Source organism: Lactuca saligna, chromosome 4 (genome assembly GCF_052625555.1).
Source record: "Lactuca saligna cultivar CGN05327 chromosome 4, ASM5262555v1, whole genome shotgun sequence".
NCBI lineage: Eukaryota > Viridiplantae > Streptophyta > Magnoliopsida > Asterales > Asteraceae > Lactuca > Lactuca saligna.
This window is the reverse complement of record NC_136420.1, coordinates 6,886,671-6,905,625: the sequence shown is the minus strand read 5'-3', so window position 1 is coordinate 6,905,625 and position 18,955 is coordinate 6,886,671. Positions and strand designations below refer to the sequence as shown.

General features: G+C 40.8%; 1 protein-coding gene across 6 annotated transcripts; it reads right to left on the bottom strand.

Annotated features, from left to right (window-relative positions):
* Nucleotides 1-2,937: 2,937 nt before the first annotated feature.
* On the bottom strand, nucleotides 2,938-8,021 carry LOC145041133 (splicing factor PWI domain-containing protein / RNA recognition motif (RRM)-containing protein). Of its 6 annotated transcripts, none has more exons than XM_078989082.1 (8): nucleotides 7,323-7,459; nucleotides 6,661-6,703; nucleotides 5,940-6,190; nucleotides 5,698-5,850; nucleotides 5,245-5,608; nucleotides 4,496-5,161; nucleotides 3,457-3,956; nucleotides 2,938-3,384 (listed from the first exon to the last, which is right to left on the bottom strand). In XM_078989082.1, exons 2-8 carry the CDS (start codon nucleotides 6,698-6,700, stop codon nucleotides 3,115-3,117), a joined length of 2,244 nt encoding a protein of 747 aa, XP_078845208.1. In that variant the 5' UTR covers nucleotides 6,701-6,703; nucleotides 7,323-7,459; the 3' UTR covers nucleotides 2,938-3,114. The 6 variants fall into 6 exon arrangements, with proteins under 6 accessions (XP_078845208.1, XP_078845206.1, XP_078845207.1 ...); XM_078989080.1 differs by lacking the exon at nucleotides 7,323-7,459 and adding an exon at nucleotides 6,922-7,302 and having other exon boundaries at nucleotides 6,661-6,764; XM_078989081.1 differs by lacking the exon at nucleotides 7,323-7,459 and adding an exon at nucleotides 6,922-7,302.
* Nucleotides 8,022-18,955: the final 10,934 nt, after the last annotated feature.

The following is an 18,955-nucleotide window of genomic DNA, read 5'->3' as shown; positions in this document are numbered from 1 at the left end:
TGTTTGAATGTCCTACAAGGTGGAACTCGGTTTACCGGTTGTTGAAAATTGTCATGGACCTAGGAGAAGTTTTTATAAGCCAACACCAAAGCATGCATGACTATGTTGTGTACGTGTTTATCTTTTAATATATGTTAAGTTTACTTTATTTACTTTCCCAGAAAAGTCTTTTGACTTAGTCATTTTAGGTAGTGGGTTGTCCTCCCTAACTTTAGGCATGTTGGTGTAACAATTTCTTTTTGGGTTTCCTGCCATTTACTTTTTCGTGTAAGCCTTCTTAGGCATTTAGTTTTGTCTTTTTTCATTAATCAAATAATACACAACCTTAGTGTAAGTTGCTTTGTGTGTTTTATTTTCTGCAAATACTCATTAAAGTTAACAAAACTGGTATTATAATAGCCTAACCCATGGGAGATCTTCAAGCTGTAGGCGGCGTAAAAAAAGCTTAACAACCAAAACTTCAAATCATGGTCTACCTGCATCAGTTTGTACTTGCAAGGACAATATTTGTTTTCCTTTCAAATGCTACAATTGTGGTTATAGAGGGCATATGGCGCCAAAGGATTGCAAATCCGAAGGAAATGGCAAATGCATGCAGCGACATCAAAGGAAGATGAAGCTTGGGCTCAGTTTAAGCCATGTTAAGATAGAGATGATGACGAAAAAACAAGCTTGTAAATGGTCTTCCACATCTCGAGGTGGACAAGGTAACAGTGTGTGCAGGTTGTCAATTTGGTAAGGCTCACCAACTACCTTACGAAAAATCAAACTATCAGACGTTTTTGGACCAGTAAAGCAATCTTCTATGAAGGGAATGAAGTATATATGATTAGGTTCATAGATGACTTTTCTAGGTTCGTTTGGGTACACTTCATGGAGGAGAACTCGGAAGCCTTTGATAAATTTAAGGAATTCAAACTCGAGACAGAAATGGAAACCAAGTACAATATACGCAAGCTCATATCGATCAGACAATGGGGGTGAATATCTTGTAAAAGAATTCACAGAGTACGTACTTGAAGGAGCATAAAATAGCAAAACAACTAACATGTCCTTCCTAATACGCCACAACAAAATGGAGACAGCAGCCTATATATGTTATCAACCATATTCCTCAGCAAGGTCGATCTCCAATATAAATGTATCACCTTATGAGAAATTTAACCCTACCTGACTCAGATGCATGCAATCAGGGAAGGTTTAGAGTCATCAAGAGTCAACCTTAATGCATGTTGATGGGGATGTAATAGTTATTGAAGAAGAATCCGTGTGTGTACAAACCAACAGCCAAGGCAAACCGGAGTATATATATTTAATGTCGCCAACTCAGATGAAAGTGGTGGAGAACAGTGAAGGAAGAGATGACGTCAGCCCTAATAAGGAACCAAACCTGGGAGTTAGTGCCTAAGCCAGATGACGTGAAGCCTATCTCACGTAAGCTCGAGAAAGCTCTTTATGGGCTTAAACGCTCGCCCAAAGCATGGTACAGGAAGATTGCATAATTCCTCCAACACAAAGGCTTCTCATAATTCCTCCAACACACTTTAGCCTTTACGCATGTTAGTGGAGCAGTTTCTTTTTGGTTTTCCTGTCATTTCCTTTTTCGTGTAAGCCTTCTTAGGCATTTTGGTTTTTGTCTTTTTTTCATTAATCAAGTAATATACACAACCTTTGTGTAAGGTGCTCTGTGTGTTTTATTTTTTTGCAAATACTCACTAAAGTTGAAGATAAGTTTTCGAGTTTTATGTTTTTTAGAATTTGAGATATATGTATTTATTGTTGCTTTGAAACTTGCACCTTGCAAAGTCGATACTAATGATAGGGAACACCCGAACCCGATATTGTGTAGTTGTGAACCCTATAGCGGTTCGATATTTTTGCGGATGGATACCAATTAGGTCCAGTTTCGGTATCAAACTCACCCCTAGTAACATTATGTTTAGATTAGTTCTAGAATAGTATTTTTATGTATCGCTAGTTGTAATGTTTTAAATAAATTTATTTACGTGAGTTTTCTTTTCTTTGAGGCAATGGTTATAGTGTGCTTGAAAAACTAAGGTGTCTTGTCTTAATACATTCTCTTTGTTCTGAAACTGTTACTAATAAAATTGTTCGGTTTCACTTTCACCATATTTTGTGATCATTAATTTTTTGATTCATAATTTGGGACCAAGAGTAAGAAACCATAAAGTTTCCAACAAGACTTGGCCACAATGTTTCCAACACGATTAGATTTGACCAAAAGTTGACAGACATTACCACTTGACCCAAAGCCATGAGCCTAAATCATAATGACCTTTGATTTGAAAGATAACCAATCAGCTTCTCTATACTCTTTTGTTACTTGGTCTATCAACAAGAATTCATAATATTAACCGATCAAATTACGCTTGAATCAAACCATAATATACCCTATATCATTTATTGCAACAGAACTTGCCATTTTATTTTTATATACTACATAGGAAGTTACATAAAATGCCAAAATAAAATAACAAATGTAATTTTTACATTAAATAATTAAGTGGTGGGGTGGTTTATTACATATTTACACTAGAAGATTGTTAACAAATACATACTGCCTAATCTATTTATTTTTTACATTTAACCAAATAATTAATACAAAAACTTACAAAACACCTTTGAACTCTAAAGTTGTCTTGTTCATTAAAATAAGGAATACGAATACACTTTGGGCTACTTTCCTGTTTCGTTTCCTTTTTAACTGAATTTATTTATTTTACCAATCACCATGAATAATATGACATTATTTCACATAACATAACAAGAGATGACAAAGACTGAATCCATGAGACAAAATATAAAATTTCAATGTTTTGTCTTGTGTATGAAATGAGAGAGGGGCTTAACTTCTTTGGCATCCTTATATCATATATGTCAAGATAAACAAGTAATTTTTTGTAGAGCATGAAAACATAGTTGGAAGATTTTAGAATAGAATTATTCAAAAGACACATACATGGTGTATGATTAAAAAAAGAAAAAAGAAAAAAGAATTGTTATAGAAAGAAATGTACTAAGGCTATAACAAGAGTGAACGGAAGTACCACATGGAGATTGAGATTGAGATTGAGAAGTGAAGAAGATGAAGATTCAAGAGGAAGCCTTGGATCTTCCAGGAAGAGAGAGAGAAATGCCAGTGTCGAGTTTCTTGATCTCAAAAATGAGCATCCTCCACATCTTTAGAACAAACATTTCAGCTTCATCATCCAATATTGACTGAAGCCGATCCAACATTTCATTAGCTGTCACATGTTCTTGAGTGCTTGACACAATGTAATCCACCAGTGTCCTTTCCTCTTCCCCCAAAAACTCTGTTATCTTCTTTGAAATCCATGGTCTCATCCTTTCATGCACTCCATTCTGCAATCAATCAATCAATTGTTTAGCAATAATCAATGAATGAATGCAATAATAGTAATATTACTGACTGACCTTATCATAAGTTCCCCAATTAATCGGATATGAGAACAATTCATCCTTGGTTTTTGGAATTGTATCAATCAACTGTTTAGCATCCAGAAGCTTCTTATTATCCGGTGTCTTTGCTTTCTCCTCATGATTCCGGTCCCTATGATGGGATCGTCTACTCCGTTCCCTTTCGGAATCGGGTCTCTCGTCTTTGGAATTGGTGTTTCCAATCCGTTTTGCAAATTCAGCTGCTGCAGCTAAATTAGGAGAAGGTGCAAGAGGCGTAGTGTCTCTCACAGCCTGCAGTTCCTCTGTTGAGTAATCGATAGGAACCAAAGGCCGCATCTTTTTGTCCTTTTCTGCATCCTCATCTTCCTCTTCATGGAAAAGTGATGGGACAGCTGTCCTTTTTCCCGACCCCACAAGACCAAACCCTAGTTTTTTCGTCTGGACACTGTTGTTGTTGCTGTTGCTTTGCCTTGTTTCTGAATCCTCACCATCCCCATTCTGTGTTATCCTGTTACCTGTTACATGCCCAAAAAAAAAATCTCTAAATATGCAAGTAAATGACCATTTTACCCTTCTAGTCACAAAACAATAGTGATACTATCTTAAACGAAATGAAAATGTAGAACAGGAAAAGGAAACGTCTTTAATGCAGAGTGACACACACGCTACGACATGCTAAAAGAAAGCGAATGAACTGCCTGAATGTGAGTAAATGACCGATTCACCCTTCTATTCACAAAATCACAGTGCTACTATTTTAACAGGAAAATGCAATGCCTGATATTATAAAGTGACACTCTCCACACTTACCGAAAACAGCATACTAAAGAAAGTGAATGACCATTTTACCCCTCTACCTGCAAAACTACTAAATCTAATAGAAACATGGGTAGAACGGGAAAATGCAACATCTTAATGCATAATAGAGTGAGTGACACCCATTACGATATTGCTAAAGAAAGTAAATGAAGTGTGTCTGAATGTGAGTAAATGACCATTTTACCCTTGTATTCACAAAACAATAGTGCTTGGTAAATGTATTTAGTCAACTTACCAATCTCGTTTCCATGTGGCATGTGAGCAGCATTAGCCTGGTCAACAACAGTAGTCTTACTTCTGATTCCCAACAAGCTTCCATCAATCAACATAGGATTTTCGGTCCCATTATTGGTGCTATGAGATAAAAGCTCTAAAGCATGTTTTTGTTGTTCTTTCTGCACTTCTCTTTCCTCTTCGGCTTTCCTTTTAGCCTCAGCAATCTCTTCCTCCTCTTTAATTCTATCATCCATGTCTTCTTCCTTCTCCCTTAACCTCCTTTTTCTTTCTTCTCTATCCTCTCCACTACTTCTATATTTCCTCTTTTTGCTATACCCATCATCGTTTTCTTGATCCAAAATCTCATATTTCCTATCTTGTTCCCTGTCTTTTTCCCTTTCTCTCTCCTGTTTGCGTGTCCTCTCTTTCTCCTTTTCCCTGTTCTCCCACTCTTTCAAACGTGCTCTGTATCTGCGTTCATCTTCACGTATTTTGTATTCCCTTTCCCTCTCTCTTTTAGCCCTATCTTGCTCTCGTTCCCTTTCATATCTTTCCAACTCCCTTTCCTTTTCACGTTTCAGGTCTCTCTCACGTTCTCTGCTTCTCCTACTGCTTCTGTCAGGTGAACTTGTTTCAGGTCTCTCATTGCTTTTGCTCCTCATTTCCTCATCGTTTCTATCTTCTGCTGCATATGCAAGTCAAATAGTCAACCAATCAACTCATTCTGTCCAGATTAAGTAAAAAAGAAACACCCCCTTAGCTATTTACCGTTTCTTGTTGTATCCACTTCTGAATGTTCAGGGGTTGAATTTGGAACAACATCAGGAGCAGCTTGTGGAGGTGGAGGTGGTGGTGGTAAAGGTTTATTCTTTATCCTCTCTTCTATCATTCCTGTAAGCTTTTCACTAGCTTCTCGGTCTGCTTCCTTATCTTCATTACTCACAAGGCCAAAAGTTGCATATTCATCGCTTTCTTTCTTTCCTTCATTCTTATCATCTTCCTTTTTGGATTCCTCCACAGAAGCCTCCTTTTTCTCTTCCTCTTTACCACCACCTTCAGTATTCTTCAAGTTCTCTTTTTTCTTCTCAACATAACTCTTGAGATACTCTTTAGTTGCATTATCAAAATTCAACTGTAAACTCAAAATCAAGAAACACGTATGGAGATCAGATAGAGCATGAATACACAAAGAATAAATATACAGAATGGGGAAAACCATACCATGAGCTCCTGACCATCAATACTTAGTTTACTCAGAAGCCTTAAAGCACGAAGAACTCCCTCAACATTTCCAAATTCACAAAAGCCAAAGCCCTTCAAAGCCCCAGTAGTGGGATCCGGTACACGTTTCCAACTTTTAACAGGCCCACAGAGCTTCAAAAGACATATAAATGTGCAATAATAAGTCCATGAACATTGGGCAATAAGATCTGTTTCCAGTAAAGATGTGAGAAAAAACTTACCTGCAAAAGGGAGAGCATGAACTCATTGTCCACCGATGATGCTATCTTGCCGACATAAACCGTGGTCATTGGCTTTTCAGCTGGAGTTATTGTATTGATGGGTGGCCTAATGATTGTAGGGACCACTGGACCCCGCATAGCCATCATTGGTGGGCGTGCTAATGATGGAATGACTCCCACTGCTCCAAGTGGCCTTTGAGGATATGCTGGTCGCAGCATTTGTGGATATGGAGATGCATAACGGAGAATCCCTGCAAAAATAAGACAAAAATACTATGCAAACTTGTTAGAGAAGGTTCGGCGAATGAATATTGAAATCTTCTGTTCAACACTTTCAACAAAATTAAGTCGATTTATTAACAAGATCAAATCAACAACGTTTACCCAAATACTAAAAGCAATTAGAGATGGCAGCATAGGCACACCAGCTGAACAGATAACCTGAACGAAAATAAGGACAAGAATATGGAATTCATAGATCATGGGATGTACGAAGCAGCTTACCTCATGCATCCTGAAAAGTAGTGGCCTTGTCAAAATATTCCATGCACCAATCATGAAGAATTGAATTTAGTAACAAGAGACTTCCAAAGTCTCACAGATGTCGATACAAATGATGACATGACACTCTAATTTGTGTTCCAACATTTTTTATATCTTGAACTATTATAGTAACAGCAAAGAATAGAAACCAAATAGTGTAGTTGAAGGATTGTGATACCTTGGCATGTAAAGGGCAAGAAGCACTCAGTTGCAAGCATGTTCTGCTGCCGACAAATCACGATTCAAGAACCCATTAAAGGGAAAGTAGACTAAGATAAAAGCCTACTAAAAATGAACATGGCACAAATTGTTTAGCATGACATGACGTTCAATTTCTAGAACTCAAAGGGTCATTTTGGATCATAAAATGTATATTCTTTCCACTAATGTTTGTCTATGTAAAGGAGAATGAAGGAAGCTAGGCAAAATGTTTTCATACCAAAAAAGTTGTGGGAGTAATGGTCTCTAAGGAACTGCAATATGGATGAGAGCCTTCCAACCTTTCTCACCATGACATCAATCAATAGACGACACTGTACGAGAAAACATTTTGTCATCGGTACTCCCTAAACCAACACTACTAACTCCTCCCAATTGCTCTCCACCAATTTTTTTACACTGTTATTCACACTTGTAAACTCTTTAATGGCTAAATCCACACATGTATAAACAGATTCCTATAATGATTCGTATACATACAAACACAACAGATGTATCAAGCAACCATGACCAAAATTCACAAGCTTTTTCCACTTTGCAGCCAGATATCAACAGCAAGTCGATTATATATTCCAAAATAAAACAGGCACAAGCAATACAAATAAAAGATAAATGACCCACCTGGAGGATTCATTGTGCCTTGAGGAACAGCCATTTGATAACCATTAGGCATCGGCGCATACATCCTCATTGGTTGCTGGCCAGGCTGTCCGTACTGTGGCGGCATCATTTGCGGAATCGAAGACATCGCGCCGCTTGCTTGCGAGGGCGCCTGCATCATCACACCTGGCGGCTGAACCTGGACTTGGACCTGGCCTTGACCTTGAACCCCGTAGTTCTGGAAATTAGGGTTCGGTATTGGAGAAAACTGAGGGGTAGTTGGAAGAGGCAACGGCAGCGCTGCTGGCCTGTAAGACGGATGGAGAGTAGAGACGTGCGAAGGAGGCACAAAGGATTGGATCTGCGGCGGCGGCGCTATGTCCGTCGGCTGCGATGGTGTTGGTTGTGAACTATTAAGGATATGGTTAAGGTTTACTGTTACTACTGGGGCGTTGGTGGTTGTGGCGGGAGTTGCAGACGGTGGTGCAGCCGACGAATTTGATAGATCCGAATTTGGTGGATTCGGATTATCAGGAGCGTGTTGTTGGGTGGGATTTGGTTGCTCTGTGGTTGTTTTCTCCGGAGAGTTTGTTGAAATCGCCATTGATTCTTACAGGAAGAGATCGAAAGAGATCGAAGATGACGATGACAGAATTTGTGTCCTATTAAGATGCTCAATTTTTGGTGCCCTAGTTTTGATTTCAGTAAATTTCAATAAAACCAACAAGGTTGCCTATTTGGTCTATTTTAAATGTGACGAAATTGCAAATAAAATTTGTTACATACGGGTGAAGCAAGACGATATACATCTATAGAAACATATATTGATGACATGTTTACTTATATTAGCCGTGGTTGTACAATGTATAATTGTACAATGAATATTATAATATGGAGACCGGTATTCGGTAATGCGGCAACTCTTTGGTATGCGGTGATTTTTGTTGTAACTGTCTTTTTCCCGCACTTTTTTTTTCTTCAACAGCTATAAACGGTATGCGTAATGCGGTGACTCTTTAGTATGCGGTGATTTTTGTTATGACAGCTATTTTCCCGCACTTTCTTTTCTCTTCAACAACTACAAACGGTATGCAATAATGCGGTGATTTTTCGGTATGGAGTGATGTGGTGACTTTTGTTGTGACTGTTATTTTCCCGCACTTTTTTTTTTCTCTTTAACGGCTATAAACGGTTAGTTTGGATTTTTTTCCTTTTAAATTTAACACTATAAATACTACACCTTTTACTCCTTATTCACACTAACTTTTCTATCATTTTCTACTATTATTTCTTACCTCCTTTTGCCAAAATAAATACAAAGAATCCGCCCACAATCTCACCCTAAGATCATGTTGAAACAAATCGTATAAAGTGCTTCAAAGCAGGGCTGACCCAAGCCCAGGGCGAGCTGGCCATCGCCCAGGGCAACAAATTTTATGGGGCAGCAAGTTATTTAGATCTAATGTTGTCGATACATTATAATCGGCCTCACTTTATGTTTGTTCCATAATCCCATTGTCAAGGGAAGAAGAGGCTCGATTCGTGAAGCGGGAAATTAAGTTATTCAACCAAAAAAATAAATGCACACCTAATTAATTTATCATATGCCGAGATGGGAGAAGACGAGGAGACGGGCATGGGGGCGAGGAGTAATGAAGAGCAGAGCCGCCATAGCATATATCAGTTGGTTGGTGTCGCTTGATATTACTTTTTCATAATTCTTATTCTCAATGTTCTCCTAAATCCTAAATTCCTAATTCATTATCCTAATCTCATTTGTGTTGTCAGTTTAGTAGTTCCCCTCAATCCTAATTCATAAATGCTAAAGGTCTTGGAGAGACAGTTTAGTAGTTCCCCTCAATCCTAATTCATAAATGCTAAAGGTCTTGGAGAGACTGTGTTTCTCTAATAATTTCATTATCCCTTTGTCGTAAGTATAATCCAATATTCAAAAGTCCTAATCTGATTTCATCTATTTTCTACTTGCCTTCTACTATTTCTTAAGTTGCAAAAACATTGAATTGTAGTAAGAATTTGTGCTGATATTTTCATTTTCTTGTGTATTTTTGTATTTCAATTATATATGGACCGTTATACTTGAAACTCTGTATAACTCCAATTTCATTAGATCGGGAAGTTTCTCTTTCTTTGGTAGCTGAAAAGCTAAAGAATCAAGTTTGTTCCAAATCGTTTATGTATCCATCAGTTGCTCGTTCTTCATTCCAATGTTATTGTGAATATTGTATGTTATGATTTTCTTAACCAGAGACGATGGAGGTATCTATTGAAATTGTAGTTATTTTATTAGTTTAATTTCTTAGCGGATTTTATCTTTAGTTATGTTCATATGCATATATTTATATTTATGGTTTTAACTTTTTAACGAGTTCCAACTGTTCGATGAAAGTACTAAATGAGATGATAGGGAAATTTCATGAACTAAAATGGCTAACCATCGTCCTCAACTTTGTTTATTGTAACGCCCCGATTCTCAGGTATTGATTTATGGTTATAAATTTTCATGATTTCAAGTTCCACTCAGCGGGTCGGTTGCCCTGACTCGTCGAGTAGCAACGAGTTGGTCCACGTGTTTAAGTAACCTACTCGTCGAGTCCAAGAAGGGACTCGATGAGTAGGAGCTGGAGGGTGAAACCCTAATTTCCGGGGTTTTGCACCCTATTTAAGGGATCATTAACCTCCTTGCAATCCATTGGGAGCTCATCAAAACCCTAATATGTGAGTGTGTGCTCCATTTGTGTGTTTTAAGCTTTAGAAGAGAATTCTTGGTAAGAAGAGCTTGGAAATCAAATGTCTAGAAGCAAGGAAAAGGTGGGAACCAAAAGTCTACCTTAGTTAGCATCATTTGAAGTTATAAAGTTGTTATCTTGACCTCATTTCCTTCTAGATCTCATTTGGGTGAAGTTTAGGGCTTTTCTAGCATATTAGGAAGCTTTCTTGTGTATGAGCTAAGATCTGAAGTTGCAACTTCAGATCTAAGCTCTCTTGGATCTCTAAGACCATAAAGCTTCCATCTTTTGCAAGTATGAGACTCTCCCTAGGAGTAAAACTCCATCACAAGCTTGGATTGTCATTTTGAGTTTTTAGAGCATTGCATGCACATAAGGTTTGCAACTTTACGTGATAAACATGCCTTAGGGAGTTAGATCTACAATATGGAACCTTTGCATGGCTTAAAAAGCATATGAGTGGATGAAGGACTGAAGGGACTCGGCGAGTTGCATGGTCAACTCGGCAAGTCCGATGAAGATTATCGTGGGCTCGACGAGTCACTAGAGTGACTCTGCGGGTTAGCTAGGGTTTTCCCGACCTTTGGACACGTATAAACTCGACGGGTTGCAAGGAAACTCGAAGACTTAGCCAAGGGGTTTACGGTTGTAAACATTAGGAACTCGACGAGTCACTCAAGTGACTCGGCGAGTTGACGAGTCGTGAAAAGAACTCGGCGGGTGGCTGGTTGCACTCGACGTGTTGCAGTCAATATGGACTGTTGACTTTGACTGTTGACTTTGACTGTTGACTTTGACCAAGGGTTGACTAATTGACTTATGGGGCATTTTGGGAAATTGAAAATTTACAAGCATGGTTGTATGGAATGTAGGTGGTGGAGTTTGTGTCGGTGATCCGAGAGTTTGAGCTTATCTTTCAAGTCGACAGTTGCAAGGTGAGTTATCCTCACTATATCAACAGGGTCTATGTAACGTCCTGATTCCAGGTATGAATTTAATTAAAGAATAATTGGTATGTCCTACTCGGCGAGTTGGTTGCCCTACTCGCCAAGTAGCAGTGGGAATGGAACGCGTGTTTAGTGACCTACTCGGCGAGTCCACCAAGGGACTCGGCGAGTAGGAGCTGGAAGATGAAACCCTAAATTTCGGGGGTTTTACACCCTATTTAAAGGATCATTCGCCTCCACCAGCCTCCCCTTACTACTTCTTGTCCCTCTCAAACCCTAAATCGTGTGTGTGTGTGTGTTCTTTGGTGTGTCCAAGCTTGAAGGAGTAACCTTGGAGAAGGAAGCACTTGAAGAAGCAAGGCCAGGAACTCGTAGGAAGCTAAGGGATTTCCTCAGTCATCACTCTCTACAAGGTATTAGATTGTTCCTTAAGCTCATTTCACTTTGAACCTCTCTTGGATGGGTGTTATGAAGGGCTCTCCATGTTTAAGCTAAGATCTAAAGTTGTAACTTCAGATATGGACTTCCCTTGACCTCCAGATCCATAAAGTTCCCAGTTTGTTCAAGGATGAGACTCTCCCAAGGTGTAAAACTCCATTAAAGAGCTTAGATTGATCATTTAGGGCCTTTAGAGCTTTGCATGTACGTAAAGATTGCAACTTTACGTGATAAACATGCCTTAGGAGTTTGGATCTGTAATCTGGGGACTTGCCATGGCTTAAAAAGCATCTGCATGGATTAAGAACTGCATGGACTCGGCGAGTTGAATGAGAAAATCAGCGATTCCGTTGAAGATGGCCATGAACTCGGCGAGTTGGATGAACAACTCGACGAGTTCGTTGAGGATTGCCTTGAACTCGGCGAGTTGTTAGAAGACTCGGTGAGTTGGCTAGGGCTTCTTCCAAATCTTGGCCGCATATGAACTCGACGAGTTAAAAGGAGACCTCGACGAGCCAATCAAGGATTTCACGACTTCTCGAATTCAGGAAGAACCCAGTTTGTGAAGGATAGTCGGGGACTATTAACCTGATGCGGTCGGGTTTGGGTCCCGATGACGGGTGGGGTTAGGCAAACGGTTATGGAGGAGGCTCATAAGTCTCATTTCTCTATTCACCTGGGGGCCACCAAGATGTATCGAGATTTGAGGTTGAGTTATTGGTGGCCGTGCATGAAGCGGGAAATAGCTTGGTACGTTGAGAGGTGCTTAACCTGTAGGATGGTCAAGGCCGAGCATCAGAGGCCGCATGGGAAGCTGCAGCCCCTAGAGATTCCCATGTGGAAATGGGAACATATCACGATGGATTTTATTACCAAATTGCCGAAGACGGCAAGGGGGTTTGATGCTATATGGGTCATCGTGGATCGATTGACCAAGAGCGCCCATTTCTTGGCTATACGAGAGGGCTCATCGGCCGAGGAATTGGCCGAATTGTACGTTCTGGAGATCGTGTCTCGCCATGGGGTTCCTGTCTCCATTGTCTCTGATCGGGATGTTAGGTTTACCTCCCACTTCTGGCAAAAGTTTCATGAGGAGCTGGGCACGCGGTTGCACTTCAGCACAACATTCCACCCCAGACCGACGGCTAGAGCAAGCAGACTATTCAGACCCTCGAGGACATGTTGAGAGCATGTGTCATTGATTTCGGTGGGAGATGGGACTCTTACCTACCGCTTGCGAAGTTCGCCTACAACAACAACCATCATTCTAGTCTTGGCGCCTCACCATTCGAGATGTTGTACAGGCAGAGATGTCGCACCCCGGTCTGTTGGGGTGAAGTTGGACACAGGGTGATGGGTAGTACGGAGGTAGTCTTGCAGACTACCGAAAAGATCCAGCAAGTTAGACAGCGCTTGTAGACCGCTCAGAGTCGACAAAAGAGTTATGCCGACAAACGCCGATCCGAGTTGGAATTTCAGGTGGGGGACATGGTACTCCTGAAGGTCTCGCCCTGGAAGGGTGTGATCCGCTTCAGGAAGAGGGGAAAATTGGGTCCCCGATATATCGGGCTGTTCATGATCATTTCCATGTTTGGCAAGGTGTCTTACAGGCTAGAGCTGTCGGAGGAGCTTAGTCGGATACACAACACTTTCCACATTTCGCAGCTGCGAAAGTGCATCATGGATCAGGAGGCAGTGGTGTCGTTGGATGATATTCAGGTCGATGAGCGCCTGAACTATGTGGAGAGGGTCGTGGCCGTACTGGAGAAAAAGGTGAAGATACTAAGGAACAAGGAAATACCTTTGGTGAAGGTACAATGGGAGCATCGGAAGGGATCCAAATGGACGTGGGAGGCAGAGGCAAAAATGCGGGAACATTATCCGGGACTGTTCACCGCAGCAGACTTCGAGGATGAAGTCTAGTTCAAGTGGGAGAGAATTGTAACATCCCGATTCCAGGTATGAATTTAATTAAAGAATAATTGGTCGTATGTCCTACTCGGCGAGTTGGTTTCCCTACTCGCCGAGTAGCAGTGGGAATAGAACACGTGTTTAGTGACCTACTCGGCGAGTCCACCAAGGGACTCGGCGAGTAGGAGCTGGTAGATGAAACCCTAAATTCTGGGGGTTTTACACCCTATTTAAAGGATAATTGGCCTCCACCAGCCTCCCCTTACTACTTCTTGTCCCTCTCAAACCCTAAATAGTGTGTGTGTGTTCTTTGGTGTGTCCAGGCTTGAAGGAGTAACCTTGGAGAAGGAAGCACTTGAAGAAACAAGGAAAAAAGCAAGGCCAGGAACTCGTAGGAAGCTAAGGGATTTCCTCGGTCATCACTCTCTGGAAGGTATTAGACTGTTCCTTAAGCTAATTTCACTTTGAACCTCTCTTGGATGGGTGTTATGAAGGGCTCTCCATGTTTAAGCTAAGATCTGAAGTTGTAACTTCAGATTTGGACTTCCCTTGGCCTCTAGATCCATAAAGTTCCCAGTTTGTTCAAGGAGGAGACTCTCCCAAGGTGTAAGACTCCATTAAAGAGATTAGATTGATCATTTAGGGCCTTTAGAGCTTTGCATGTGTGTAAAGATTGCAACTTTACGTGATAAACATGCCTTAGGAGCTTGGATCTATAATCTGGGGCCTTGCCATGGCTTAAAAAGCATCTGCATGGATTAAGAACTGCATGGACTCGGCGAGTTGAATGAGAAAATCGGCGAGTCCGTTGAAGATGGCCATGAACTTGGCGAGTTAGATGAACAACTCGGCGAGTTCGTTGAGGATTGCCTTGAACTCGACGAGTTGTTAGAAGACTCGACGAGTTGGCTAGGGCTTCTTCCAATTCTTGGCCGCATATGAACTCGACGAGTTAAAAGGGGACCTCGACGAGCCAATCAAGGATTTCACGACTTCTCGAATCAGGAAGAACTCGGCGAGTTAGTGACCTGCACTTGGCGAGTCGAGTCAACATCGACTGTTGACTCTGACTGTGGACTTTGACTTCGACCAAGGGTTGACCAGTTGAATTCTGTTGGTTTCTGGGATTGGGAGATTTATGAAAATGGTTGTGTGGTACATATAGGTGGTGGAGTTCGTGTTGGACCCGGGAGTTGAGCTTTCTTATTTCCGACGACAGTTACGAAGTGAGTTATCCTCACTATACTAAGGGGTCTAAGGCACCAAGGCCGGCCCAATGGATATGATATCCTAGTAGTTGTATGATGTTGAGTATGAGTTAGTTATGCATGCTAGTTGATACGCTAGAGGGTAGGTCTGTAGGACTACCTGTGATACTGATTGATTGCCTGTATGTGCATTATCTGTTACATGTGATATGTTATGTGGGATGGGTTGAGGTTGTACTGCTCCGTGCGGTAGCCAACAAACCCTAGAGTATTCCAGATATGAGTTGAGGGCCCGGTAGGCATTCCAGACTCATACTGAGGACTTGGGAGCATTCCAGATATGAGCTGAGGGCCCGGTAGGCATTCCAGTCTCGTACTGAGTGCTCGGTGGCAATCCAGATGTGAGTTGAGGTCCCGTAAGGCATTCCATACTCACACTGTGGGTCCAGGGGTATTCCATTCTGTAAAGTTGTGGACCCGTTATGAGTTGTTCTGCTCAGTTTGTTATGATATGTTATGGTGTGACATGGTTATATAGACTGTATGTGTATTGGTATTTTGGGGGTAACTCACTAAGCTCTCGGGCTTACAGTTTCAGTTTATTGTTTCAGGTACCTCAGGGGATCGCGGCAAGGCGAAGGCAAGATCGTACAACTCCTCCTATTATGTTATGTTTATGGGAAAACTCTGATATAAATGTATTTTGAAAACAAAGTTGTAATGTTTTGATGAATTCGACGTGTTTTGAAAGTTTAAATTTGGCTTAATTTTTTGATGTGTTACAGTCTAAGGCACCAATGTTGGCCCTTTGTGGATTATATCCAGGTTATGGCATTATATGTTTATTGGTTCGCATCTTGGTAGTTAGAATGGGGATATGCTTATGCTTAGTGTCCTGGTTACGTCAGTGTCCTTGTTATAGGATGATGCTATGTTAGTGACTGGTTAGGTCTGTATCCTAGTTTTTGGGATGTTGCTATAATTAGTGATCTGTTAGATCGGTTTGACTATTATATGATATGAGCTAGCGTATGATATTATGTGTACATGCTTGTTTGATTGGGGGTTGGGTTGAGGCGGTCCTGCTTTGTGATGTAGGCCAACACAAACGGTGAGCAGTTCGGATAGGCTGTAGGCCCTGCGAGGCGGTCCAGTCATGCTGAAGGCTCGGGAGCGGTCCAGATAGGTTGTAGGCCCTAAGAGGCGGTCCAGTCAGGCTTAAGGCTCATTATGCATGTTGTTCTGTAATTGTTGATATGATATGATTATGGTTATATGAGGATGGTATTTTGGGATAACTCACTAAGCTTTCGAGCTTACAATTTCAGTTTGTTGTTTTAGGTACTTCTGGTGATCGCGGGAAGGCGAAGGCATGATCGTACTGCTCCCCCTGCTGTTATGATTTTATGATTTGATACTGGGATACTATGATTTTTATTATTTTAAAAACAAACTATGTAATGTTAAATGGTTTTAAGTGTTTTGAAAAAGTTTAAATTTGGCATGATTTTTATGGGTGTTACATTTATCATATCTATAAAAGCAATTTATCATAATAATAAAGAAATAGAGAAGATATGTTTGTGAAGTAGATGATCATCGTGTTTGAGAAGAAGATTTTTGGTAGGACTTATACATGAACTATATCAAGTTAAGAAATGAAAGATGTTTGTTTTTCATTGATTTTTCCATTAACCTATTACACAAAGGTATTCATCAAGTCTGGAGAAAATTAGAAGTTGGTTTGTTTCTAATTACAATTCAATTATTATAATTTATTGAATGTAAGCTAACATGTTCTGTTGGTTTATCTATGTTTCAGAGTGCCAGATATTGAAAGATTTAACTCAAGTTAGAGATTTTTTATTGCTAGTTAGACATCTAGTGTGGGAAAATACAATAATCAAAGTCATTCTTTAACTACAATTATAAGCATCTTAATTTGTACGCTTGCAGTTTGCACGACATATGCATTTTCAATCTCAAAGCTTCACTTTCTCATTGAGAAACAACAACGACTTTAAGTTATTATTATTTTTTTATTATAATATTTATTTGTCACATTCTTGTAACACATATGTTGGTTGATGCGACATCGATCTCCGGTGAGTCTTCTGGTCTTCTGCTGCGGCGAAGATCTGGACATCACAGAGCAAAGTCATTAGAGCCACCCCACAGACTGTGCCCCGAGAGCGGACTCCAACGATCAAGTTAGATCTGGTAGAAGATCTGAGATGGTCCTCCATAGCTGGAGAGAACCATCTTTGTGTTGGTGTTGGTGTATGGTGGTTGACGGCGGCGGGTAGCGGCTGAGCCACCCGACCGAAGTATAGTGTAGCGGCTAAGCCATGGGGAGAGGTCTAGTGACGGCCGAACCACTTGGGGAAGAGTCCATGGGAAAGGTCCCCCTTCATTGAGGAGACACTATTCTATTCATAGGGGATAACGAGGTCAAAGGAAATTAGGTCAAGCCTTGAGCCAGCCCAATTCAGGCCCAACTAGCAAGGAGCTGGGCAAGGCCGCTCGGAGGCACCGAGCGGGGCTGGCGGGCACGCCCTAGGCAAGGCTAATGGGCGCACACCAAGAAAGGCCAGTTAGAGAGTGCATGGCAAGGTTGGCAGGAGAGTCCCCAGCATGCCTGGCAAGGGAGCGCCAGGCAAGGGAACGCCAGGAAGGGCTGGAGGGAGCGCACCAGGCCATGCTGGCACTCTAGATCAGTCTAGGCCATGCTAATGGACCATATATCATCAAGTCCCCCTATTCTGATGTTATTGGTTGTAACATACACGTTTTGAAATTTTGTATTGTTATTATTAAAAGTGAATAAAATTGAGTGTTGAGTTCTAACAGTTAGTTTTTACTAGAAATGAAGTAAAACTATGTTTAGAATCACTCATAAAATATTGGAAGTCTTATGAGTTTCCTATTAATATCCAAAATAGTGAAATTTAGCTAAAATATAAAACTTTACATTAGTAAAATTTTATTATTTGATGTTGTAAATCATCTCGTTAGAAACTTGTAGGCGAAAACCTCGTCGAAATCCGAGTTATAAGGAAGAAGTTATGACCAACCGAAGATCCGCGACAAAACCGGCACGACGCCAAATGACGTAAAAAGGTGAGTTTTTTATAAACTAATTTTTAGCCTTATAAATCTAAATGAAAGTCGTAGTATTCGTTAAACCGAGAAATTCGATAAAAAGAACGCCAAAATCTGACTTTGTATGAGGAAGTTATGATTTTTCGAAGTTTCAACTTAGCAGTAGACAGCTAAAAACTCGAATTTTAGATCGAGCGATATTTTACCGATACATCCTAAACGAGAATCTAAGGTATCGTCATATGTAGTAGAACGGTAAAAAATCTGACGAAAACGGATGTCAGATGAAGAAGTTATGAAATTTTAACGGATTTTCCTGTCCGGATCTGTTAAAAATAATAATATTAAAATTCAAGTCAACATTAGCCGACGAAGTCTAAACGAAAGTTGTAGAACATAATTTTAGTTACGCGTTCATATAAAGAACGTCAAAAACGAAGCTCGTATGCGAAAGTTATGGATTTTAGAAGTTTGGGGCACATTTTCCGAAAAATCTCGCATGAATAGTACCGGCCACGTCTCCTCGCACGAAGGAGGTGCGTCACCGGAGACGTGGCCAAATCCGAAGTCAGCAAGTGTCACAAGAAGATTCTCTGACGCCGAGGTCCAGCACGAAGGGGACACGTCTCGCATCGGTGGCCAGTCCGACGCAAGACACGTCTCGTCTACCCGCGTCGCACCCGGTGCCACGTCCGAGCCTCGCAGTGGCCTCGTGGCCTTCGCTCCTCCTGCCAGATGTCTGAAGCTCGCAGGTGCACATCTTCTACCCTCCTCTCGCTTCGTGGCCTTCGCTCCAGCATCCACGTGCTCGCTTCTCAACCACAGGATCCGAGCCTCTCGCCTATAAATAGGAGGCATGCGAGTCTTCTCGGGTAATTTTGAGAAATTGCCATTTTTGGCCCCTTTTTCCATATTTTCACTATTTTGACTTTTCCCGAAGCGCCGGTATCAATTTTAGCACCCAAAACACGTCCTGAGACCCCCCGAGAAGCCCAAAAATTTTATCTTTTCGGTTTTGAAGCCCTACCTTCGCAGATCCCGGTTTTCAATTAAGCTCCCGGTTTTCAACATAGAAAGACATATTTAAAACCGAAATGCTGTCCAAATTACTATTTTAACCCCCGGTTAACTTAAGGTGAGTTCAATACATAGGAACAATTGTATGTTATGTGTTATATGTGCTATGTGCTTCTCAGTGTTGTTATTCTGAGTTATTCTCCCGTGTTATTTTATTCGCTATGTTTATAGCAAATATAATACCTTTGACCATGTGATCAATGAAAGGACTTAGATTCATATTG

Excerpts from the sequence above, each read along its gene's own strand:
- LOC145041133 (XM_078989078.1), bottom strand. The coding sequence starts at position 7,905 with ATGGCGATTTCAACAAACTCTCCGGAGAAAACAACCACAGAGCAACCA. Across the intron at positions 5,851-5,939 it reads TCATGCTCTCCCTTTTGCAG|CTCTGTGGGCCTGTTAAAAG; the intron begins GTAAGTTTTTTC and ends TGTCTTTTGAAG. Across the intron at positions 5,162-5,244 it reads AGTGGATACAACAAGAAACG|CAGAAGATAGAAACGATGAG; the intron begins GTAAATAGCTAA and ends TTGCATATGCAG.